This window comes from Fusarium venenatum (assembly GCF_020744135.1).
Source record: "Fusarium venenatum strain MPI-CAGE-CH-0201 chromosome Unknown EDB82scaffold_3, whole genome shotgun sequence".
NCBI classification, from domain to species: Eukaryota; Fungi; Ascomycota; class Sordariomycetes; order Hypocreales; family Nectriaceae; genus Fusarium; species Fusarium venenatum.
The window spans coordinates 6,417,607-6,442,117 of NW_027072131.1; the positions used below are offsets into that span (position 1 = coordinate 6,417,607).

Below are 24,511 nucleotides of genomic sequence, written 5' to 3' on the forward strand. Positions count from 1 at the left end.
TTGGGCGGTTAATTACGCTGATTGGATGGGAAGTCTTGTTTGACCTTTTGGATTCCGGTTGGCGGTTGGAGGAGAGAGAACAATCAGCCACTAAAACAAAAGAAATGAACAAATGCCAGCGGCAATGCCCAGACTTTTTTCATTCGAGCAAGACCACTGAAGTCTTTTTGACAGCGGCCTTTCAACGCGACCCTTCTCGTGAAAGCCAATCATTGGCTGCATCGTCTTGAAACCTCAAGGATAATGCGGACGTTTTAGTACCTGCAGTTAAATCGCGCCACTAAATGAATAGACGACAATCCGTCTTAGGTAGGTGAGTTGAGGAAAGAGCAGAGGGTTGCACCAAAGAAGATTAACCCCCCGCTCCTCCCATGTTTTACTTCATGCTGGATCATAATGCGATTCGACTTTGGAAGGTACTCTTCTGGTTGGTCCCTTCCCTGTGCTCCCACTCTCATTTGAAACCTCCCATTCCCAATTCCCGTCTCTTTCAGTTCCAGACTCTTTCCCATTCATTATCCAGCCTTTTCTTGGTATTATCGTTGATTTGTTATTGCGTAGCTATAGCTATTATTGTTACAGTCTTGGAAGCTGTTTTCTGTTTTCGTCATTCTTTCATTCCATTCATCCCAAATCTCAAACAATATTTCGTCATTCGAACCACCAATAAGAGCGATCCACCTATATCCTCACCTTCTATTGTCTCTGTTCTCTGCCCATTGAGAAGCAAGCAATCTATCAAACAACCACATTCATTGTCTTTGCGATACTTTCTTTGAATATTGGGAGGTATCACGCACCGATCTACCGACTTTATCTACGATATTACTTTCGACATGTGGTCGACTTTTCACTAAGAACTCTTTTGCGCACCGGTTGCAGCACAACTTCATCACCATCGCTTATTTTCATTTTATATGCTCTCACGTTTTTGTTTTTACTACTTTTCGACAGTAGCAGACTCGACCTTCGCTGGCGAAGGATCACGACAGCTTTTCACATTTCAACTTGATACCCATCAGTTACTTCTCTTTTCGAAACGGTCTCGAGGCTAGTCAATCTTTACTTCACCATGGGATGCTGCTGGGGAAATCGAAAGAAGGAGGTCGTGGGGATTGCTGATCAAAAATGGGAATACATCAATCTCTGCGACTTCAAGAGTCCAGGATGTGGTACCGTCTTCGCTTATATCTACCTCTGGCTCATGCTTTTTGTCTCAGTTGCTGTCTACGCCGTCGACAGCTTCACTGCTGTCAACCTGCTCATTTTCGATCGTTGGTCTTCAAAGATTGACCCTGCCATTTCTTTTGATGTCTCAAAATGGATCTTCTCCATCTGTATCATTCTTTCATTTGTCAACCTGGCCTATGAGGGTGTCCGTGCCTTTCGAGTCATTCGACGGGGCAATATAGCAGAATCTTACCTTGACAGTTTAGCTGTTCGTTGGGAATCGATTCGTCTTGGTTCCCAGGGGTGGAGGAGGTTCCTAGTCTTTGCTGAGCTTACCAAAAGTAAGGAGGGCGCACAATATATCGCTCTCTTTACATACTTTAACTTCCAAGGTAAGTCTGCCTCATAAGTCACGATGCTTTTTACTGATTTTCCTAGCTTGGATCCGTGTGATCATCTGCTCAGGCCCTCGTCAAGTTCTCAATGCCTTTACACTCAAGTCAGTGTATGAGGCACAATTGACTCCAACCGCCGACAATGTTGGCGACTCTATTACCGGATTCTTCGAGAAGATCAAGATTTTGGCCGAAGAAGACTACCAACAGGCTGTGATTCTCTCCGGCATGTGCTTCACTGTCGTTATTTGGGTTTTCTCCGCCCTGTTTCTTTTGGCCGCCGTTCTTTTCTGGGTCTTTTTCCTATACCATTGGATCCCTGCTGCCGATGGCGGTCTTTCTGGTTACTGTGAACGAAAGGTTACCAAGACACTGATGAAGATTGTCACCAAGACGGTCAACAAAGCTCTGGCTAGAGAGGAAACCAACCGAATGAAAGCTGAGATCAAGGCTAGTAAGAAGGCCGGTGAGAAATTCAATCTTGAACGCGCTGCAACTCTTCCGACCTTGCCAAACGTAGGCCCAGTCGAAAAGATGGGTCAACATCCTATGCTCAACCGCAACGACACCACGACGACTCTGCCACCTTATACTTCACGTCCAGGAACACCAGGCGGTACAGACGTTCCTCCGGTTCCACAAGTGACTATGCCGACCAGACAAGGCACCACGGCATCTATCGCAAGCTTTGCATCTCGGGCCACTTCTAGGTCTGGGGCTGGTTATGGCCGACTTGCATCCCCTGTGCCTGAAGTCCCTCCTCTTAACTATGGAGAGCAGCCTCTTTCACGGACGGATACCATGAACTCGCAAGGGAATCATGGCCAGTACCCGACAAGCCAACCAATGGCAGATCCAATGCAATTCATGTCAGGTCGATACACAGAAAGCCCCGGCCCCATGCATCCTAATAATGCGCCTTTCTACCCCCCACCAGCACGCGCACCCAGTGCTCGTCCGATGGATACTTTTACACAACCCATGGGTTCATTTGCACCGTCACAAGCACCTCCTCCTAGCTCGAGAGGATATCAAGCTTACAACCCCGGAGGACGCACTAGCACTGCGGCCTCTGTAACTTCCCAGCAGAATGGACCTGCGATGCAGCGTCAGTTCAACCCTCCCGTCCGTAGTGCTACAGGACCGATGCCTCAACGAGAGCCTCCTCGTAGAAACTTGACCAACCCTATGCCGCCCCGTTCAGCAAGCGCTAGACCGGATAGGGCCCCTCCTTATAACTATGATGTTGAATCGCAGCGAGGAAGATATGGTTGGTGAAAGGCCGACTATGTAAGAATATGCTGAAATTAATAATGACTTACGAAGCGCGTCGATGTTAATAGGTGGCTTCGTTATGTAATATAACTGAATAGAAATGATACATCGTCGTATTTACAAAATCCCCAAAATCTTGACTGCTGTGCTGACACATTGGGGTACTGGAACTAACTGTATCTGCATCTGCATATATGCCATATCCTACCGCAGCACGTAATCAGCTACGCCCTTTAGGAGACAGCGCTGATGATTTGTCAACAAGCCAAACTAAAACTCGGAACAGACGGCATTACGATGACGGATAACTGACTAAGTCCATGTTTGAATAAGGCGACATGGCTAAGTTCTGGTTCTTAAACCTCATCAACGTCAACCTTGCTCATGGTTTGCAATACGAATTCTCAAGTCAATTACTTCAATCTTACGGAAACTTCTTCAATATGCCTTCTGCGACAACAGACTGGCACGAAGGCGAAATTGCCATGCACGAGCAACTGAAGGTTCCCAAGCTGGAGAACCCCACGTTTCCTGGTTTGGCAGACCGTTATGGGATGCGGGTGATGCATTCTCCCTTGGTCGCTTTGGGGACTCTGGATGACAAGGGCCGCCCGTGGACCACTATCTGGGGTGGAGAACGTGGTTTTGCAAGACCAGTCGCTCAAGACGTTCTCGCATTGAACAGCTCGGTTGATACACGTTATGATCCTGTCTTCAGAGCTCTTTGGGATGGTATCAATGAAGAAGGCGTAAAGCAAGGTGCCATCAACAGGCCCAACGACGGCGATGAAAAGGCAATGTCTGGGTTGGCTATAGACCTTGAAACAAGAGATCGTGTCAAATTAGCAGGGAAGATGGTTGCTGGTGCTACTGTCGATGAAGGCAAGACTGTCCAGCTAGCCATGGCCGTGACTGAGAGTCTGGGCAATTGTCCCAAGTACCTCAACAAGAAGGATATCGTACCCCATATCATGGAGCCAGAGCTCATTTCCGAAAAGCTTCCCTTGCCTCAAGACGCTTTAGATATAGTTGCAGCAGCGGATATGTTATTCTTGTCGAGCACAAATGGAAATACCATGGATACCAATCATCGTGGAGGAAGTCCCGGTTTCATACGAGTTATCAAGAATGAAGAAGATGGGGTCGAGCTTATATATCCAGAGTGTAAGTAAGTTCACGCATTTGTCTACAACATGAGCTAACAAATTCTCAGTTTCGGGAAACAGATTATACCAGACATTGGGTAACTTCAAAGTTAACCCCCGAGTTGGTGTTGCAATCCCTGATTACAACAATGCCAATATTCTCTACCTTACTGGTACCGCATCTGTGCTTATAGGCGAAGAAGCTTCTTCTTTGCTTGCAAGGACAAAACTGGCTGTCAAGATATCAGTTTCCTCTGCCAAGTTCGTCAAGTCTGGGCTTCCCTTTCGAGGCTCCCTGGGCGAATACTCTCCTTACAACCCGCCCATTCGCCACCTTCTTTCAGAAAATGATGCGCATCTTGTTGCTGAGAACTCAAACTCTGTAACGGCAACTCTGAAAGATCGGGAAATTATCACATCCTCGATCGATCGGTTCACCTTTGAGCTATCCTCCCGACAGCCTATAACAAACTGGCACGCCGGGCAGTACATCACGTTGGACTTTGAACCGGAGTTATCGAATGGCTACAGCCACATGGCAGATCATGATCCCCAGAGCATCAATGATGACTTTGTGCGAACATTTACTGTTTCAAGTCCACCAGAGAACAGCAAAGAGTTACAGATTACGACAAGACGACATGGGCCAGTGACAAACTTTCTAAGAAAACACAACCCACGTGTGTCGCTTGAAGTACCAGTTATTGGCTTCGGCGGCGAAGAGGGCTTCCGCATCCCTCTGGAGCCGCAGGGTCCTAAATCGATCTTCATCGCGGCAGGTGTCGGTATCACACCTGTCCTCGCGCAAGCACCAGTCATTCTAAAGCATAACGTGCCATTCACACTCCTCTGGACTCTGCGTTACGAAGACTTACCCCTTGCGAGCGACACGTTATCTCGTATTCCTGGACTTGCAAAGTCGACTACTCTCTTCGTCACAGGACAACCAAACAAGGACAAGGAGAGTTTGTTGGACGAAGCGGAGAAGGCTGGTACACGGATTGTGAAGCGACGAATAAGCGCGAACGACGTCGAAAGCTTCAAGGGCCAGAATGCCCGCTTCTTCCTATGCACGGCTCCTGCGTTGCTGACTGCGCTTGAGGAGTGGCTGCATGGGGAGAAGGTTGTGTGGGAGGACTTTGGATATTGAAGCATGTGCCTACCTACATCCTGGAAATTTGGACTGAACTCTATACCTAAGCGATACTTTGCCGTAGTGAACTTGAAACTTCTTGTGCGTGTTATTTAGTTTACTCACATACCATATGCTGTCTGATCTTTAGCGTGCAACTTTAGGGGAATTGCTCCACGACGTCACAGAGGCTTTTACTGCGCCTTGCATACCTATATCTTTTAGAAGAGTGAGCCTAAACTTTCATAAGGCTAATAATGTATTTCGTCTCTGATGCTTCTTAGCTACCGCTAAAGCTAAGTCAGTGATTGAAGCTGTGAGCGTCGTGGTGTTGAAATTTGTTGAGGATAGTATAGATTCAAAAAGGTACATGTAAACACCCTTGAGACACCCTTCCCAACCAGAAACCCCGGCGCTGCTTCCCCCTTTGTTGATCCTCGTCCCACTGGCGCCGTCGCCTGTCGTCGTCGCCTGTCGCTCGAGAGGTGCTGGTCTGTAGATGGAGGGGAAGGTAAAGAAGGGGTAGGTGTCTAAGAGCGTAAAACCCTAGCGAGCTGATCCTTTCTGTGACTAGCGGAGATGGGGGAGAGTACTAGCAATCGACGGTGAATCTCTGGCCGAATAGAATTGAGATAACCGATGAGGAAGTGGAAGGGGTGCACGGTTAAGACAAAGTCTCTAGTTCGGGGGCTATAGACGAGTGGTGCACCAAGGCAAACCGATACACCTAGGCATTTGCGGCGGAGGATATTCGATCTCATTCATCGACTGAAGATGTCGAGTGACGATGTTGATAAATTTGTCGAGTAACGATGTCGAATAAAAATGCATCGTCATTCGCCTCCGAAGAGTTGATCCCGCCCCCCACGGAGAGGGTGACGATATGGACGGGATAAAAATGCCGTAATGATGGTAATAATATGGAGCAGACCTTCGATAATAATGGTGGTTGTCGTTCTATGTAGATATATTAGCTTCGGCTTAGTGTGTAAGTAGCAAGGCCTCAGGGTATCAGAAAAATTGACCGCTGGAAGCATAAGAGTTGAAATTGGTAGGCTACTTTATGCTCCCTAGAGCATTTGTACCCTAAGACTTAGGAAAAACTTACAAGTTTGTTGGTTCGATAAGTATGTTTGGAGGATTAAAGATAGTTACTCCTCCTCGATCTCCACGGTCTCCTTCTCCTTCTCCTTGGCCTTAGGGGCCCCGGCCCTTGCGGCCGCAAGTTCTTCCAGGCGAGCCTAGGTAAGATATTAGCAAAAGAATATGCTGATGAAGTAAGGCCTACATACGTCCATAGTAGCCAATACCTCCTAAACAGAGAGAATGTGTCAGCAATCTGCTGTTTCATGGCAAAGGTAGGGAGATACTTACAAGGGCATCCTCGCGTTTCTCTGCCTCAGCTCTCCAATGCTGTAAACATAAGTAGTTAGTCATCGTCTTTGCAGTAGTCATTGCATATTTGTTTACGAGAACTGTGTTCAGCTCCGCCTAGAGTGGGATAGTTAGCAAAGTTAAGTACGATGTAGATAGAAGTACTTACGTCCCGGAGCTGATTTTGGCGGATTGCCTCCGCCTGGTGAACCTATTTTTGTAAAGTAAGTATTGACCTAGACGTTGACATACCTAAGGTAACAGGGCAATCCTTACCATGGCGCGATCGTAGGCTCTCTGAATTGAATTAGTACTTCCAAGTCACATGTTGTGGGAGGGATACTTACGTCTGCCTTGTCCAAGGCTTCCTATTAACCATATCAGCATCTCAAACGACCGACTCACCTTGATCCATCTCCAGGGAGATATTGATATAAAGCTAAAAAAAAAGAAATGAAACAAAGATGGGAGAGGTAGCTTACCGCCTTGCTGCCGACCTGTGGTAAGCATAGTCAGTTGATATGATGTTCCGTCGGGGATAATGAGGGGAGAGGTTAATCATAGTTACCACAGGCTTATTCTATTGCAATATTAGCAGTGATCAGTAAAAACATGACAGTGTGTTTCAATAGCCTACCTTCTTGGCCTCGGGGGCCGTCTGTTGAGGCTGCTGCTGCTGCTGCTGGGACGACTGTTTAATAGCAGTGATAAAGATGCCAAGTGCTGCCGGTGAAAATCATTCTCACGGAGGAAGATGCCCGAGATGGGCGCGAATACTATAGACCGTTAGATACTACGCCATGCTCGAGGGAAAGATGTCAACATACAGGGGTAGAATTACGCTGAAAGGGATCAATCAGTAGACAGCCTCTTTGCGTTGGATTGAGTACTTACAGAACCACGAGGGGGGTTGCCCCCGCGGCCGAAGCCGCCGCCCCGAGAGGCACCTCGCCAGTTGTTGTTCTGTAGTTTAAATTAGCTTCTGGCACATTTCTATATCTACCTGGAGTGTTTGAATGATGCTCATGGATCTTCAGGCTGGGCAAGTTGGGTATTGATGGAGTTGTGGAACTCAAGGAATTGAGGTGATGCTGGAAACTGCTGTATCTGTAGAGGCTTGGAGAATACTGAAGCGGATGGCAAGGACAGCGACATGTGAAGGACAAGGGGATTGACTGACGAGATCTCCGTAGTTCTAACTCCAATGTTAGTTACCGTGATCAGTATACTGTAGCTTGGGGGAACTTACGCGGCCAGACATTGTGGTTGATAGTGTTCTATTGATATGTTAGTTCTGAAAGCATACGGCGATAGATAGAATGGACTTACGGTTTGAAGTTTGAAGAGGCCTAAACAAGCAATCGCCAACATTAGCAATGTTCCGGTGAGTACCAAGGTAAACCAGTACTTACGAGTTTGAATTGGTGGCAGAACTGACACATTAGTGTCAGCAGTCTGCCATACCAGGCAGAATACATGGGGGTCGAAACTTACATTGGTCGATGTACAGACTGTAAGAAATGGTTAGCAAAATTATCTCAAGACGCATAGCAATCGCTGGGGACCATGGAGGGGACACTCACAGTGGTTGTGATGGGGTGAAAAAAGGAAAATGTTCTCGTCAAAAAAATGTCTAACTAATATTCTCCTCTGTCTTCGAGCATAGCAAGTGCAATACGGCATAATTTACTCACTTGGTAACAGCGAACCTCCATCGTGTGAAGATACGGTAGGTACGCTTGACGATGGCCCCGTGGAAGGTGAGCATCATCCATGATAGTATTTGAGCGTCGTCGACCTTTTGGAATATAGGCAGGTACCTTACATTGGTATGGTAAGACGGGAACCCAGAGAATAGGAATGCTGTTAAGACAAAAGTACACTTGCCGAGGCTTTCGTCTTGCTCGGAACATCAAGAACATCATGAACAAATTGTCTTCTCAACATAGCGAAATGATGTATCACACTGCTGGTTACTCAAGAACTCCTCAGACTCCGACTTGTGAACTAGCTCGCAAGCATTTAACTTCTTATAGTAGTAGCAAAATTGCATTCTGAATTTTGACTGAACAAATGAAAGTACTGTGGCTTTGCCTGTCCATATCTCAGTTATCTATTTTTGTTTGTGTCATACCTACTACCAGCTTTCGGACAAGTTTTTCTGATTCATTGGACATTGTGGATTTGGGGGAGGGGCAGCTTCAAGACGATTTGTTCCAGAAAAGAGCATATTATACATGAACATAGGAAACCAAAAAAGGAGAAAAATCAGTCGCTGGGTATCAAAGTTTCCACTGCCTGTTTTAGTGTAATGACGCATAAGGACGTATTGATCCGTAAGAGAAACCTTGTACTACAGCTTGTAGCCGCCCTGAATGAGACCCTCATTTTACACTATTCCTCCTCATCATCATCCTCATCGTCACTGTGAATGATCCAGCCGAACTCATCGCGAGAGAAGGAGCGGCCTATCGTGGGATCCTTCACCTCGTTATCCCGACGAACAAGAAGTCTAACGAAGTCTTGAGGTGGGGGGCCGTCCCGTTCAGCAAAGTGATCAAAGCTCTCGGGCGATGGGAAACAATCTAACAGGGAGAGACGATCAAGCTTCTGAATAAACTTCGACGCAGTAGCCGATGACCCATTGCTTGTATAGTTAACGACATCGTCCCACTTGACCTCGATATACTCCGTATCGCAGTCCCGATACACCGTATTATGATGTTTAGAAAGGCCGGCAAACCACTTAGCCTCTTTGTCGATGATCCATATCCCCTCGACGTCAATTTCAACCGAGTTATTCATGCTAACCAAATGTGACAAGTACCCCCGCGCAGAATTCTCCCTTTTCAACTTATAAATGGAGTCCGGAACATCCGTAAGCCAGCTACGACCAAACTCGAGGGCAATATTGTTAGGTATGAGCTCATGGTAATAAGCTCCATTGTGACGGGTAAATAACATCTGTACCCCGAGATCATAATGTGGTTGCGGCAGAGCGACCCAATCCTCCACCTGGATGCAAAAGATGTCTCTGGCGGGGTAGACGAGCATACGGCACTCTTCTTCGCTTTGGCATGTATCGATGATTGCAGGGTGAGCAGACTCATGTCCCCCAGGCCAGTCCGCAGGGCACTCAGAGAAGCGGTCTCCATCGTAGATGGCTTGTTTTTGAATTCTGACCCAATCGTAAAAGTGTGAGTGTTGAGCGATAACCTCCCTCGATTCTTTGCACGCTTTCCAAAGGCCGCCGTCGATCAAGTAGGCGGACCTGTTTTTCTTTTCCGGAGGTATTTGTTCCCCGGATTGACGCTAATTACAAGGCAATGGGACTACCTCTCCATCTTGGACGGCGACGTACTGCATGCGGCGATCGGAGGGAGTGATTACGAGACATGCCGCTTCCCAGATTTGTAGTCGCAGTTCCACCGGCAGTCGGGCAAAGGGGTGGAAGACAGACAGAGACATGTGGTAGGCTGTAGTTTGAAGATTGTGATCGAGAAGGTAAGTTGAAGTTGAGCCCAAAGATAGGATATGCGACGTAAGAGAAGATCTAGGTGAGTGAGGGTGAAGCCAATGCTAGCGACTGCGAGTACAAAAAGAAATAAAGGGAATTTGATGACGGACGGATGTTACATTCTATATGTAGTGAATTAGTAAAGTTTATACTCTGTAAGAGAGTTCCAATCAAGCTTCATTGAAGGAGCTTCGTCACGTGTGGGCATGTAGAGAATTGGACTATCAAACTTAAAGCAGGGTGGCTGCACTTAATTAGCAGAAAAATTGGCCTCCTAAGTCTTAGGGTATAAAAATAAGTAGTTTAAGAAGTATAGTCTAAGGAGCATAAACTGACCTACTAATTTCGTCTTTTATGCTTCTAGTGGTCAATTTTTCTGATACCCTGAGGCCGGGGCTGTGACTGCATAATGCGTTAGCGAAGCCTTCCATCAACTCCAGGAATGATGGCCACGATTCAACAAACCGTTAAGTGCGTCTCCCACACTGCCTGCAGTCCATCGGACCAGGTCCCCGGGCGACACCGCGTGGAGGTTGTGGGAGTCCGACTTCGTCGCCCTTCCCCATCCCAACCCATAACGCACAGCGACTCTGGCACGTTGGCTCAGCAGTGCCGGCAACAAGCTCACCCGCGCCGTGGATAGGTCGCGTTGGCTGCTCAATCTTTACTCTCTTCCATCCTTCATTACCTACTCAATATCATTCCACTTTCCAACCTTGTACCGCTTCTTTGGGTTCTCAGGTGGATCAAGAATCTTGTCCTGATCTTCCCATAGCTTCAGTGCCTTTTTCCTTGCGTATTCAGTCAAAGTTGGGTTCCCATTCGCATCCACGACTGAGTATAGTGCCCAGTACGCGTCGATGGCCTCCAAATATGCATCCCGTCTCCTCTCATCAATCTTCCCATTTGCGTGTCTTGCTTCAATATCGGGTATGTATGATTTGACGGCGGCTTCGAAGCTCAGCCAGTCAAAGCCCTTTGTCGGGTCATCCTTTTCCAGCCTCACCTTGACCTCCTTTCCGTCCTTTGTAATAGTCTTCCAGAACTGTTGAAGCCGTGGCGGCTGGCTGTGACACTTCTTGTTCCTTGTGCCATATTCCCTGACCCATAATAGTACGGTTGTACGTTCCACTCCGGCTTCCTCACACATTCGCTGTATGCGGTCCAGAAACGGTGTCGCAGGTGCGTTGTTTTCATCGCCAGCAACAGCTCGCCATTGGAAAAATTTAGCCTTCTCAGCCTCCACTTCCTCGTGAGTACTCGTAAACATACGCTTGTGTATACATTCCCACCGCGCATCGTCCTTCGCTTGTTGTCCAGCTTTGACTTCCCCCCAAGTGCCTGGTCCTGTGTACTGTACACCTTTAGCCTTTGCTTCTGCCTTCTTCTTCTCTATGGCTTCCTCCTTAGTCTTCTTGTTTTGTTCTTCATATTCTTTCTTGATAATTTTCTCATCTTCTTTCTTTATAAAATTTTCCTGTTGTCCATACTCGAGCAAGAAGTCGAAGTCCTCCTTCTCCGCCTTTAGTTTCTCCTCTTCCTGTTTGACCTGGCCATATTGTTCCTTGAGGGTTTGTAGCTCCGCTTCTAGAACTTCGATCTTCTTCGACAGGGATTTGCGCTCATTCTCAGCGTTGTGGGCCTGCTTCTGCTTCTTCTGGAAGAACTCAAAGGCACTTTCCAGAAGGGACTCGTCAGTATCATCAGAGTCCAAGGCCTTGTGAGCCATCTCGAAAAGCTTATCATGTAAGCGAATGCTAGTGGGACTCAGCTCTTTATCCTGGTATTGTTCCAGTTCACATATGACTTTCAAAGCCACATCACCATGCTTGCGCTTTTGTTGAAGCGTATATTGTTTGTTGGAAGACATGGTGCAGTTCTTGTTCTTTCTTGTATCGTTCTTGTTTGTGTTTGCGTTTGCGTTTTGCATTTACGTTTGTATTCTCTCTTGTTATTTTGTTTATGATCGAGGGTCTGGACAGAGGCTCTATGTGAATGGGTATCCGGTGCTGTCAACAGAATCAAGGAAGTAACGGCCGCCTACACCAGCGGACTTCAAAGAAGGACCTCAATTACAACTTACTACCTTCTTCAACGACACCAAAATGCCATTCTTCCCATATTGTCAAGACGGGAACACCAGCCTCTCGACAAGCTATTACCCAGGAACGTACTCAGTAGTACTTAGACTCATAATGACTCGGCCACTTCTAGAGTCCCTGTGCCCCATGCTATCACCTTTACCCCTTAACTGATAAAGACAAGCCACCAGGACTTTCCAAACATTCGATTACTTCGAACAAGAACGATTGGCTCTCTTGACTTCTTCAATCTTGCCATTCTTCAATGGTTAGTTCCTTTACTAGCAGAGGTGACAGTACTAGCCGACATATGGCAAGTAATAGATCAAGGAGTGTTACTTCGTATAGTACAAGAAGCGCTATGTCGATGTAATGAGGCATAAGAGACGAAATCAGTAGGCTAGTTTATGCTACTTAGGCCACACTTCTTAGACTACTTATTTTTTGTACCCTAAGGGTCAGGAGGCCATTTTTTCTGCTACCCACTAGCCCGGTCCTAGATCTCTCCAGCCGCTTTGACGCCCTCTTGCCCCCTCATCGTTCACGTCTCTTGAGATACCTCGACTGTCTCACCTCTATATCTTCTCCCAATCTCTCCAAGGAAGCTTGAACCATATTCCATTGGCATGGACGTCTTCCCAGCAGCCCCGGCCTCCTCTGGAACTACGAGACCTATACATACCTTGACCCCCCGGCCCGTAGAACTTATACATCTAAGATCTCTACAGCTAAGTTAACTTTCCATAGCCCTCTGCGACCGAGGCACCACCGGCCACACTAAGCTGTACCAGGCCCTGAGCTTTCCCTCTATTAGATCGGTTGGTTAGATGAGACAGCTTGTTGTCCGCGACACCTGTATCAGAATGAATCCCTGACCTGGTACCGGATCACACGAGCCATTGCCACTCGCCCTGCAGTATAGCACGCAGAGAGTTCTCTACTCGTTGGTCTGACGGGGAGTAGACCAGCTAAGCAAGCTCAGTTAGGCACAAAAGCGCAAGACACATCTTCATTAGTAAAAGCTACTGCATTTAATATTATCGAATAATTCTCCAAATATATCTCTAGAGATAACAGGGAATTACACAGATACGCAAAACCTAATGGTTACTCACTGGATTTACTATCTAGCATCTGAGATTATTCCAGACTTTTATGACTATCTCGCACTTTTAGGCCCAACTAAGCTTGCCTAATTGATCTACTCCTTATCAGACCAACGAGTACCTACTCCACGTTTGTGAAATAAATCCCGAATAGTCTACACTTTTCCCCGCAAAGATATCCGGGACATGAGTTACGGTTTATCCACTCCCCCGCGGTTTTCGAAGATGCGGATCCGCACTCTTCTCGTCCATATCACGTAAGGACAAATGGAGAATACTTTTTGTAAGCTAGCAAGTTGCTAGAGTGATTCCTGGCTCCAAGTTTTGTTGTCAATGTCATGAAATTGAAGAGTGGAGTGAGGAGAAAGTAGGAGAATCATCGGGCTGAAGAGGACCTTTACGGCACGTCCAATGTGAGGCTTCGCTTGAGCTACGAAACATGCCGAATCGCCACGAGTCATATGTATTGGGGAATGGAAAAAGTTCGAATTGCTCCGATTGCTGAATTCTGGTGGATACTACTATTTCCCGAAACTCGCCCAGAGTTGCTTTCCTTATGCCTCTCAAACCCGGCCATATATGCTTGGTATTATGCCAATCTTGTATCGTCTGAAGTCCCTAATACAACCTTAGACCGATAGAATATTCTCCCTCTCCTGGGACTACCCGCTTGTTTCGTCCGAGGAATATTGGATCAACAATTCCTCGGAATGCTTCTGAGATTGCTGACTCCGAGTTCCCGCGGTTTAGAAGCAGTTGCTGGTCCGCTGTCGGCGACAGGAGATGCGGTTATCGGAAATCTTGTTACTCACGCCAAAGCGGAACCGGCTAAAACTCCCTCAATTGTAATGCAATACGATGGATACCTGGAGAGGAGCGTGTATCGTTGCAGAAACGACAGTAAAAACGCCAGTTTTGGACGGGGTCTGTAGTGGACCTCTCACTATACTCTTTGGAGGTATTAATTGGTCCGGTAAACAACTCAAAGGCATTACTGCTTTCTCGGCGCCTCACTAGTATCTAGGCGAGGTTCTGTGTGAAACGCTTTGATCAAAAAGGGGAAAATAACGCCTTCGCATACAGAAAGCGCAATGTGTGAATATGAATCCTTGACATGGACTATCACATATTGGGTGGATTGAGTTGAGAGTTGATATACGCGATCATGAACTTGATTCGAGTCTGACTTCTCGTTCTCGTGAGATGAGTCTTGCTTAATTGGTGGTTCGACATTTTATAATTGAGCGAAAAAGAACTGGCTATATCTGGCTTGCTTCTCCGAAAATAGAACAGAAAATCTAGGCGTAGACTATTGAGATAGGCTAAATGATTACAGATACAATCCAACATGATCTGATATTCTTGTGGCATGCGGTTTTTGCCATCACGGACGCAGTTAAGAACGGTGGAGCTAGAGCTTGCGATGCATCAATAAATGGTGTTAAGCTTCAGGGATATGCGTGGAGTCTCTTGATGCAGGAGACAATTGAATACATAATAAGTTGCTATATCGTTGAGAGATTCAATGGACGGTCTTCTGTATTAACTAATGTAATCGTGTTTGACTTCCTGAGATAACGTAGTTGCGCGGAGTATTTATGTAATTGTGAATTCAACAAGAAACGACATGACTTCTGATTATCAAGACTGTAAGCTGCTGGAGAAACCACCCCGCATATCCCGACAGGGGTTGAAGAAACTCTGATTGACTTACAGCGCTGACAAAGCCATCTTTGTGGAAGAGATGAAGTCAGATTGGAGAACAAGCCATGTCCCTACGGAAATGCGACTAGGAATCACGAGGGTTGTGCTTGAGGAGTTGATCGACATGGATCATGGCAAGTCGCTGCAGTGATGGCCAGAACTCTCGCGTAATATAAGACACAAATTGACAAAGACTATCGCGGCAGGTTTTGATTTTGAGGCTTGCCAAGATCGGTAACTTTCAGTCTAGTCGATGCTCAGCAGGGAACTTGCTAGCTATCAATCATGTTCTGTCACTTGTCCTTATGTCCTTGTATCACGTTCCCTCAAGCCGGACATCGGTGGAGTGGCTTAGATCGCCGTCGTCATACCCCGCCACGATGAGTTAGAGGACGTGAATGATTTGAGAGAGTGATTGAGAGTTTAAGCGGACAAAGGGAGAAAGAGTCTATTAACTGGTTGTCTTTGTATCCTTTGTAAAAGTTACAACTCACAGCCAAGAGCTGTAAGAACTCATCGTGAATTGTGAGACAATAAGCGAAACTAGTCATTCCAGGCAATGAGTTACCATGTGCAAAACAACAACAATACTTTACTCAACAGAGAAGAGAATTACTCCACAGACAGACCTCGATGGCGTGCCTGGACTTTCACTGTTTGTGGGTGCGAATTCTGTAGGCATCGATCCATGGCAGTTGAGTGCTTTTACGGGGACTGGGGTTCCAATGGCTTCAGGCCCTTTAGCGGTCCTGAAACTGACCTACCAAGTGTTTCGGCAGGTTCCTGCTTGCTTATGCTGCCCCATATTTCCTTCCATATTAAGATTCGGATTCTGTGCACGCGCAGTTGTTTGCCCACCATCTTTTGCCTGCTGTAGACCAGAACTGCACTAGACAGTACCGTACCTGCCCATACCTAGAGATTTGAATCCAATTCTCTCAGTCTAGAAGGCCCAGAAACAAAACCTTCTTCCTCCCTCTACTAATTACTCTTAAACTCAACTTAACTCTCTCAACATCTTTTCACGCTTACTTACAATCAATCACTTTTACTCACAAGTGACAACTCCGCCTCCACCGAGAACGAAACTCGTCCTGTATCATCGACTACTATAAAACAGTCTTCTACTATACTTGTTGATTTCCGGAACCCCCGCCATCGCCGCCGTCTAGACTACATATCGGCTCGGTTCGCCAAATATTTGCGCTGCTCTCTCTCACCTGGACAACGCGACGACATCCGCAATCTTGCCACCTCCACTATTTCAACCATCGTCTGATCGCTTTGACGGTTTTCTCAGACCCAACATTTGCTGCTCAGGCCCGTTCATTTCCCAAGACTCGGTCGTAGTTCGGTCTCTGGACCGACACTGCCGTGCCCCTCGCTCCCGCCCGCCGTCACCTGCTACCGGCGCCGGCCGTTGCTTTCGGATCGCGAAACCCCTCGTTCCGCACAACACGCTACTTTCCACCTCTCACAAACCAATATCAATACCCAAATAATAACAAAATGGCCTGCGACTACCAATACGTCAAGGAGCACACCAGGGAGGACTACGTCTTCCCTTCGCACCGCTTTCAGCGATCATGCTCCCCAGATAAAACTCCGCTATGCCTCGTGGCTTGTGGTTCTTTCAGCCCAATCACGTTCCTTCAGTACGTTTTTCCTGCAGAATATGGGTTCCTCGTGCGATCGTCCACTTTGATCGGACTGGATCCCTCCAAGCCCGAAATATCATGCGACATGATTGAATTTTCAAGACTGTAGCTAACGTTTGAGCAGCCTTCGAATGTTTCCTATGGCTCGAGACCATGCTCGCAATGAGGGTAGGTTGATTGCTGATTGCAAAATCCGAAACACCGCTGACAAGAACCAGATTTTGAGGTTGTTGCTGGAGTTTTGAGTCCTGGTACGTAAATTCTGCATTTCAAAATAACGATCAATAAACTAACTGTCCGGTAGTCAGCGATGCCTACAAGAAGAAGGGTCTAGCACCTGCTCACCATCGCATTGAGATGTGCAGACTTGCCACAGAGAACACCTCCAAGTGGCTCATGGTGGACCCCTGGGAAGCCGAGAGCCCAACTTATATCCCAACTGCCAAGGTGCTCGATCACTTTGACTACGAGATCAACGAGGTCATGGGAGGTGTTGAGTGCACGGATGGTACTCGAAAGCGTTGCCGCATCGTACTACTTGCCGGCCTCGACCTGATTCAGACCATGTCCACTCCGGGGGTTTGGGACGAGCGTGATCTCGACCACATTCTGGGCAATTATGGCGTTTTTGCTCTCGAGCGCACAGGAACTGAAATTGATTCAACTCTTGCGAACTTGAAGCAATGGGAGAAGAACATTCATATTATTCGCCAGGTAAGCCACCTGCAACGCTTGAAGTAGTCACATGACATTAACAAAATAGGTCGTCACCAATGACATCAGCAGCACAAAGATTCGCCTGCTCCTTAAGCGAAACATGTCAATCGATTTTCTGATTCCCGATGATGTTATCAGCTACATCTACGAGCACAATCTTTACCGCGACCTGGATATGCCTGATTCCAAGGGCAAGGAGAAGGCTCTTACGAATGGTCCCGACGCCGGAACCACCACTGGCTGAATTTCTTTACAATTCAAGCAAACGACATAACCAGTGCCGAGTCCTTACATCGGCCCCGATGCACCTAGCGAGCCTTGTGCACAGTGGCCAAATAATTAGACCCGACGAGCAGACACCAAAGCCGAGACACTGAGTTGGAATAGCTTCTAGCCGGTATTTGTTTTGAGTAGTTCCATGCTAGGGTCAAGGGACATTTTATTATAGACCGCGCAGCGGACCACTATGGATTAGTTTGGTCCAGTATTAGATGCGCCCGGTTTGGGGTATAGAAGTTGTGGTGAAGAGGAGGTGGATTCTCACTTTCCTTTATTGCGTCGCTCTTTTTGCAACCTGCTTTGGATACGCACGCAGTTGGCTAGAGCGCACTCTTACTCTGGAGCGGAGTTATTTTATTAATTGAGGCATACCAAGTCGGAGTATCCCGATATTTCGGAGCTCTCCTAACTATCAATCTTGCCTTGCGGTGTTTACGGACTACTAGTTCTCCTGATTGCCAGGGTTCTCTAGCTGCTGATATGCACGTGTGTGGCCAAGGGTTCATACAAGATAGTAGACAAGAGTTGCTTCAGCTCGCCACATTGAAACCGATGATGGTTGATGATTTTAACCTCGATTTGAGAGCTTTATACTAACGAGACATGTTATTATACATATTTGGATTTTTAAATAGGAGATACCCGTTCAATTGACTATGGACCAATTGATCAAGTCCATGTTCAGCTAGGTGTGGTCTGAAACTTTATGTATTTCCACACAACGAATGATAAGCCAGCATGAGAATCTTTTGCATGACAACTCGCCCTCCGTCCAACAACGGAAAGTCATGTCCGCGATAGACAATATCTCCGATTTGACTCCTTGCTTTCTCGGGCAAGATTGCACGAGGACAAGATCATCCAATAGAGGTTTCCAATTGATCACGTCCCAGCATTGCCGAGGCGAAAAAGTAGCAAGGAAGCAGAAAGCTACAAAAGGGACCTGCAGAAAGAGGAAAAGCGCCAAATGAACAATCAACGCTGAGTGGTCGCTTCCTATTCGGCGCATAGATAAACGTGCCAGATCGATAGGGCACTTGGAGGCTTGGCAGCGGTATTGGACATCAATTTATAGTGATAGACCCTTTGCCAAGGGGAGAAAACACTACGCGGATTCGGTATCGCTTTGGGTCTTTTGTACCAGGGGAGGGAAGCTTTTCCCCTAAGGCCAGGATAGGTAGGTACAGTTGGTCTTGGGAGCTATATCGTGGATACAAATAGCTGAGCATGGCCCTGACGATCAATTGAAGGGAACCAGGGACTGTCAGTCGTTCGTTCTGCAAATATGAAGCTCCAATTCCTTGTCTCTTCCCTCATCAGTCCGTTGGTCACGGCCTTGACCATTGCCGAGATTAACGGTGATCGATACCTTTCGCCTTACCAGGGAAAGAATGTCACAGGTGTAGAGGGTCTCGTTACAGCTGTGGGTAGCAATGGGTTTTACCTGCGATCGACGAAGCCTGATCGTAGTGCTGCTACCTCTGAGGGATTGTACATCTTTGGAAAGTCAGCCGTCGGTAATGTTGCTGTAGGCGACGTTATTACCCTCGATGGTTTCATTGAGGAGTACAGGTGAGTCTTGCCAAGTCAATCAGTCAGTTGAAATATCGCTAAAACATCTCTAGATCCAACAAGGACTACGTCTACCTCACAGAGCTCTCTTCTCCCAAGAACATTGTTGTCAAGTCCTCTGACAACAAGTTCAAGCCCAAGGTTATCGGCAAGGATACTGGTAACCCTCCTGGAAAGCACTTCTCCAAGCTTGACGACGGCAATGTCTTTGCCGTGCCCAACAACAAGAGCCTCGTTTCAGTGGCCAACCCCAAGCTGCAGCCCAACTCGTACGGTCTCGATTTCTGGGAGAGCCTTTCTGGCGAGCTTGTCACTGTTTCCAAGGGCTATGCTCTTAGCCGACCTAACAACTTTGGCGATTTCTGGGTCAGAGGTAATTGGAAGGTCTCTGGTCTGAACAAGCAGGGTGGCTTGACTATGGTTGGCAGTGGTATGTTGATCTTGCGCACCAATTGTTGATTTGACTGACTTTATATCTAGATGCTAACCCCGAGGCCATCGTTATTGGCTCACCTCTGGATGGTACAAAGAACCCCGACGACACTAAGCTCGGTGACTTTGTTGGCGATATCACTGGCGTTGTAACATACGCCTTTGGCTTCTACCGCATCCTTCCTCTTACTGCCGTCAAAGTCAGCAAGCGATCTAACCCAGAGCACCCTGCCGTCGGCTTCACCAGCAAGGGATCCTGCAAGGGTATCACCGTCGCTGACTACAACACTGAGAACCTGAACCCCGATTCTGCTCACTTGCCTCTTGTTGTTAAGCAGATCGTCGAGAAGCTGCGCACTCCTGACCTGATCTTCCTCCAGGAGGTTCAGGACAACAGCGGTGCTGCTAACGATGGTGTCGTATCTGCTAACAAGACCCTCGCTGCCCTTGCTGATGGTATCGAAGAGGCCAGCGGTGTCGCGTATGAGTGGGCTGAGGTCGTGCCCGACAACAACCTTGATGGTGGCCAACCCGGCGGTAACATCCGTCAGGCATACCTCTACCGCCCCGACGTTGTCGAGCTCGTTAACCCCAACGAAGGCAAGGCTGGAGATGTTAATGCTGTCCTTGACGGCCCTTCGCTCAAGTTCAACCCCGGCCGTATCGATCCCGCCAACTCTGTGTGGGACAACAGCCGCAAGCCTCTTGCCGCCGAGTGGAAGCCTGTCAAGGGCACCAAGAAGTCTTTCTTCACTGTCAACGTGCACTTTGGTAGCAAGGGTGGTTCATCTTCTATGCACGGCAATGCTCGTACCCCTGTCAACAAGGGCGTTGAGAAGCGCACTGAGCAGTCTAAAGTCACTGCTGTAAGTTCCCAGCTCTCTTTGGCATCTCACGATAAACTAACAATCTGCAGGATTTCGTTGCACAGATCCTCAAGAAGGACAAGAAGGCTCACGTTATTGTGGCCGGTGACTTCAATGAGTTTGCTGACGTTGCACCAATCGATGCTTTCGTCGAGACCTCTGGTCTCGTTGACATCGACGATGCCGCTAAGATCCCCATGACTGAGAGATACACATACTTGTTCGACAGCAACTGTCAGGCACTTGACCACATGTTCATCAGCAAGGAATTGCGCAAGGGTATCAAGTATGAGCATATGCACATCAACACTTGGCAGGACACGGCAGGCGAGGTTAGCGACCACGATCCTAGCGTTGCTTTGTTTGATCTGTGCTAGATATAATGGCGGTATAGATATTTGTACATTATCAATTAATTCGCTTGCATGATCCAAATATTTTCTAATCAAGAGTTATGCCTTGGTGTTGCATCAGTTCTTTAGTAGGATCTACTCTTCGCCACTGTTATCGTCGTCATCGGGCTCTCCTTCCGAATCCTCTTGTTCAACTTCGTCATCTTCATCTCTATCATCGTCCTGGCCTGGATCTGGCATAACAATGCTGTTCAAGAACGTAACCTGAGTGTGTTAGCCAAGTCAGCGGCAGAAAGAACATGCGACTTACAAATCCAATCATTGGGCGAATAATCTCACTGATCTTCTCCTGCGCATCGTCGCGATAGAATAGATCATCGTCAATCTGAGTCCCAACAGTGAAATTCCTCAACTTCAAAAGTGCGATGTCCCGGTGTTCTGTAGTGAAGCCTTTCGGCTTTGTTTTGAGTGCATTATTTTGGTTCTTCTCGGCGAAGGCGAGCAACGCTGCCTCTGGGTCAGACTTCTTGGCTGCATTGGGTAGAAACGTGCGCTTGAAGGCTTCGTCGTTCAAAACACGACGCCATCGATTTGGCCGCTCGTCAATACTGGCGCGAAGCTTGTGCATCTGATCGCCGTCGGGACACCACAGACCACCGCCAATGAAGGATTTCTTGGGCTCGCAGTGGATGTAATAGCAGGCGTAAGGACCTTTACGGCCTGTGCGAGACCATGCAGCAGAGAAGTGAGGCTACAGTTGTAAGTAGAGATCTAGAGGGTAATTAAAGGGGTCATTCGTACCTTGTATGGCGTAGGATCTTTACTGAAGCGGATGTCTCTGTGGATGCGAAAACTCAGGTCCTTGATGGGTAGCTCGGGGATTGTCTCGTCCAGATCAATCACTGATTCTGATGTACATTCAACGAATGAGTTCCAGTCTTTTAGAGCACGCCGATACTCTTCATCATGTGCTATATAAGTCAGTGGAGGTTCTAGAGTGACAGGTGTGTTGTACTAACACTTTAACCAAGGTCGCTGGTTGTTTGCTTTGAGGTCCTTCAAGAATAACAATGTGTTCTTGTGTAACTTGAAATCCTGATATTCCACACCTTCTGTGTCTCGCAGCTTCACCAAGGGGATGAAAGTAACCTTCATAGGGGCATCTTCATCTTCCTCGTCGTCGTCGTCGTCGTCGTCTTCCTCTGGCTCATCCTGGGCTAACTCATCTCCGTATGATTCTTCAGATTCTTCCTTTTTTAGTTGCTTCTTTGGGGGTCTTCCGCGCTTCTTTGCTGGTGGCGCATCACTCTCTTCGGTGTCATCGGTACCTTCAAAGTATTGACTTTTGGTGGATGTGCGCCGGGAGGTTCGGCGAGTGGTGCTAATGGCCTCTGCGGCACGTTTTCGAGGAGGCATTTCGGTTGTAGAAAGATAGTGACTCAAGTAAAAGGATCAATTTTTTCATTCAATGTTATTAATGAATACCTTATCTTGGAACTAGACAAAAGAAGGAGCGTTCATGTCGTCATTGTATTAGCCTGTCGCGATTACGCGTTTCAGGGGAGACACGAGGTCACGTGGAGCTTAGACAATGATCTTTATAAGTCACTTCTGTCAACTGTTACTCAAAAGTGAGTCAACTTTTGCTATGTCTTTTAATATTATCGTATTCATCATTCAAAATCATTAATAGTCAAACTCCTCTGTTATCAAACATATCACCAAGTGTCATGTGCGGATAATAACGACCCATCTGGCCTTGACCAGAGAAGATCTCGCCAACAAGATAGTAATCTCATCCCCTATCCGAGCCTCATGCCTTGATTGCTGCAAGTCGCTCTTTGCACGCAAACAATCTCTCCATGAAATCAATGTCCCCAAGCTTCTCAATCAGCCATTCGTTTGAACGCTGTTCATCGCCTTCTTCCATCATAGGACCAGCGACCTCGGCAAGAATAGCCCAGGTTCGTGCCGCTGCACGAAGACGATTCCAGTCCTTACTCATCATAGCAGCCAATTCTTCCTCCAGCCAGATGATTCTGCTGATTTTGGACAGTCGTGTACTCCAGTCGGCATCAAAAACTCCATCTTTTGCTTTCTTGAAGAGTTTCCCTTCGTACCTTTCCCAAGCTTCGATAGGAATCAAAGACCTCTCTTGCTCAATGCAGGCAATGGCCGACCGAAGACGTCTCACGGCTGCTTCCTCTTGTTTGGGTGTTGGATCTCCTTGCAGTTTGTCTAGCATGCCGAGAAGCGTTGGCTTGAATTCATCCCATTGGTTTGCAGTGACATCTTTGACCACAGTAATAACGTCTAGGATGTCAGATCGGCAGAATGGGGGCAGATGATTATCAGTGCTGGTGACTGAGGCGTCTTCCATAGGAGTGTCTTCTTCGGGGTTCGAAGGCTTGGGAAACGTTGCGCTGCTGTCCACACCTTTCTCGTTTGACTCCTGTTGTGCGTTCGTTGTCCCATTCATTTCAGCAGCCTTTCCACTGCTAGGGTTGGCCTCCTTGAGGTTCATCATCTCTTGTTTAGCTTGAATAGGAGATTCTTCATTTGCAGTAGGCTTGGCGACAGTGTTGGTGTTTGTCTGCTGTGTAGTTTTGGGTACGAGAGAGTTGTTGGCATCCTTGTCGCCTCCTTTCGTGAAAAACTTGATGCGCTTCTTGGGACTGTCCTCGGTCGCAGTTGTGGCCTTTGACGCGGCCGCTGCTTCAAGGCGCTTCTGAACCCTTCTCTTGGGGCTCTCAGGGGGACTAATCGATCTTTTCTTTCCTGAAGTCTTCTTTTTGGAATCTTTCCGACTGGACTTGTGCTCGTGACGTCCCTTCAAGACTTCGATGAACTCAAATGCAGTGTTGGCAGAATAGAGCTGGGCTCGTTTTTCATTAATTTCCATGTCAGATGAAGGTGATACCAGGCGTGTTTCGGGCTTTGAGCCATCTGTGAATTGGAGTGAGCGGTGGTTTGCTCGTGTTGGGGTAGTGCGATTGCGGTTTGAGATACACTCGACGATTTTGCTGCGCATGTGAACAAACTCGGTCTCTGGATTGAGGCCTTTCAATCTGGCTTCAAGAAAGAGAGCATGAAGAGATTCAACAAACTCGTTACTGGGTTTGGTCATGATGGGCGAGGTTATTGTTACTCAGCGTTGCGGGTGAAGCTTCTCACGATAGTGTGAGGATGAGAAGTCTGACGCAGAGAGAAGAAACGATTCTGTGTTTTGAATAAATGCGAAGTTATTAAAAATGGTAGCTGAATAGGCAGTCGTTTGCGACAGCTGCCATCAGCTGCCAACACAAACACTCCATATTGTCTACACTGCACATGATGTTAGCAGCTGTCACGCCTGACCATAGTACTGGCAGCATCAAAACGTGTGTACCTAGGTCTATAGAAGAAGCGTTATATTTTCCCTAACTCTATGTTATTCAAAGCCGTATACTATCAATCTTAAAAAAGGGAAGTGACTAGCAGGTAGCAGAAACAATAGCCTCCTAAGTCTTGGGGTATCAAAATAAATAGTCTAAGAACTATACTCTAGGAGTATAAAGTGACCTATTAATTTCGTCTCTTATGCTTCCAGCATTTTTCTGATACCCTGAGGAGTAGCCACAGCAACATTACCCAACAAGTTCAACTGTATGTAAGTTTCGACCTTTTAGACTCTAAATTGGGTGGTACTTCTCTAGAACAGGCAGACCTTTGTAGACCTTCCTTCTGAGTATAAAA

The 24,511-nt window shown here is 47.2% G+C and overlaps 8 protein-coding genes across 8 annotated transcripts; 4 read left to right on the forward strand and 4 right to left on the reverse strand.

Annotated features, from left to right (window-relative positions):
• The first annotated feature begins 926 nt into the window (after positions 1-926).
• EDB82DRAFT_270723 (uncharacterized protein) lies at positions 927-2,968 on the forward strand. The gene is made up of 2 exons (XM_025728615.2): positions 927-1,562; positions 1,609-2,968. Exons 1-2 carry the CDS (start codon positions 1,073-1,075, stop codon positions 2,841-2,843), a joined length of 1,725 nt encoding a protein of 574 aa, XP_025582964.1. The 5' UTR covers positions 927-1,072; the 3' UTR covers positions 2,844-2,968.
• Positions 2,969-3,023: 55 nt separating this feature from the next.
• Positions 3,024-5,320, forward strand: EDB82DRAFT_270755 (uncharacterized protein). Its single transcript, XM_025728616.2, has 2 exons — positions 3,024-4,004; positions 4,054-5,320. Exons 1-2 carry the CDS (start codon positions 3,179-3,181, stop codon positions 5,133-5,135), a joined length of 1,908 nt encoding a protein of 635 aa, XP_025582965.2. The 5' UTR covers positions 3,024-3,178; the 3' UTR covers positions 5,136-5,320.
• A 3,565-nt stretch (positions 5,321-8,885) lies between these two features.
• On the reverse strand, positions 8,886-9,646 carry EDB82DRAFT_478520 (uncharacterized protein; the record flags this gene model as incomplete). Its single annotated transcript, XM_065608107.1, has 2 exons — positions 8,886-9,506; positions 9,548-9,646. The coding sequence occupies 2 exons, from the start codon at positions 9,644-9,646 to the stop codon at positions 8,886-8,888; spliced, it is 720 nt and encodes a 239-aa protein (XP_065464192.1).
• A 1,050-nt stretch (positions 9,647-10,696) lies between these two features.
• EDB82DRAFT_478521 (uncharacterized protein) lies at positions 10,697-11,878 on the reverse strand (the record flags this gene model as incomplete). Its single annotated transcript, XM_025728619.1, has 1 exon — positions 10,697-11,878. One exon carries the CDS (start codon positions 11,876-11,878, stop codon positions 10,697-10,699), a length of 1,182 nt encoding a protein of 393 aa, XP_025582968.1.
• A 4,530-nt stretch (positions 11,879-16,408) lies between these two features.
• EDB82DRAFT_432245 (uncharacterized protein) lies at positions 16,409-17,518 on the forward strand (the record flags this gene model as incomplete). Its single annotated transcript, XM_065607715.1, has 5 exons — positions 16,409-16,554; positions 16,682-16,725; positions 16,770-16,808; positions 16,862-17,271; positions 17,321-17,518. 5 exons carry the CDS (start codon positions 16,409-16,411, stop codon positions 17,516-17,518), a joined length of 837 nt encoding a protein of 278 aa, XP_065464193.1.
• A 1,182-nt stretch (positions 17,519-18,700) lies between these two features.
• On the forward strand, positions 18,701-20,895 carry EDB82DRAFT_270828 (Endonuclease/exonuclease/phosphatase). Its single transcript, XM_025728621.2, has 4 exons — positions 18,701-19,125; positions 19,179-19,555; positions 19,606-20,423; positions 20,474-20,895. The coding sequence occupies exons 1-4, from the start codon at positions 18,839-18,841 to the stop codon at positions 20,798-20,800; spliced, it is 1,809 nt and encodes a 602-aa protein (XP_025582970.2). The 5' UTR covers positions 18,701-18,838; the 3' UTR covers positions 20,801-20,895.
• Positions 20,816-22,295, reverse strand: EDB82DRAFT_270865 (uncharacterized protein). Its single transcript, XM_025728623.2, has 4 exons — positions 21,796-22,295; positions 21,578-21,747; positions 21,087-21,527; positions 20,816-21,040 (listed from the first exon to the last, which is right to left on the reverse strand). The coding sequence occupies exons 1-4, from the start codon at positions 22,190-22,192 to the stop codon at positions 20,912-20,914; spliced, it is 1,137 nt and encodes a 378-aa protein (XP_025582971.1). The 5' UTR covers positions 22,193-22,295; the 3' UTR covers positions 20,816-20,911.
• A 129-nt stretch (positions 22,296-22,424) lies between these two features.
• EDB82DRAFT_509302 (uncharacterized protein) lies at positions 22,425-23,991 on the reverse strand. The gene has a single exon (XM_025728624.2). The coding sequence runs from the start codon at positions 23,901-23,903 to the stop codon at positions 22,590-22,592; it is 1,314 nt and encodes a 437-aa protein (XP_025582972.1). The 5' UTR covers positions 23,904-23,991; the 3' UTR covers positions 22,425-22,589.
• Positions 23,992-24,511: the final 520 nt, after the last annotated feature.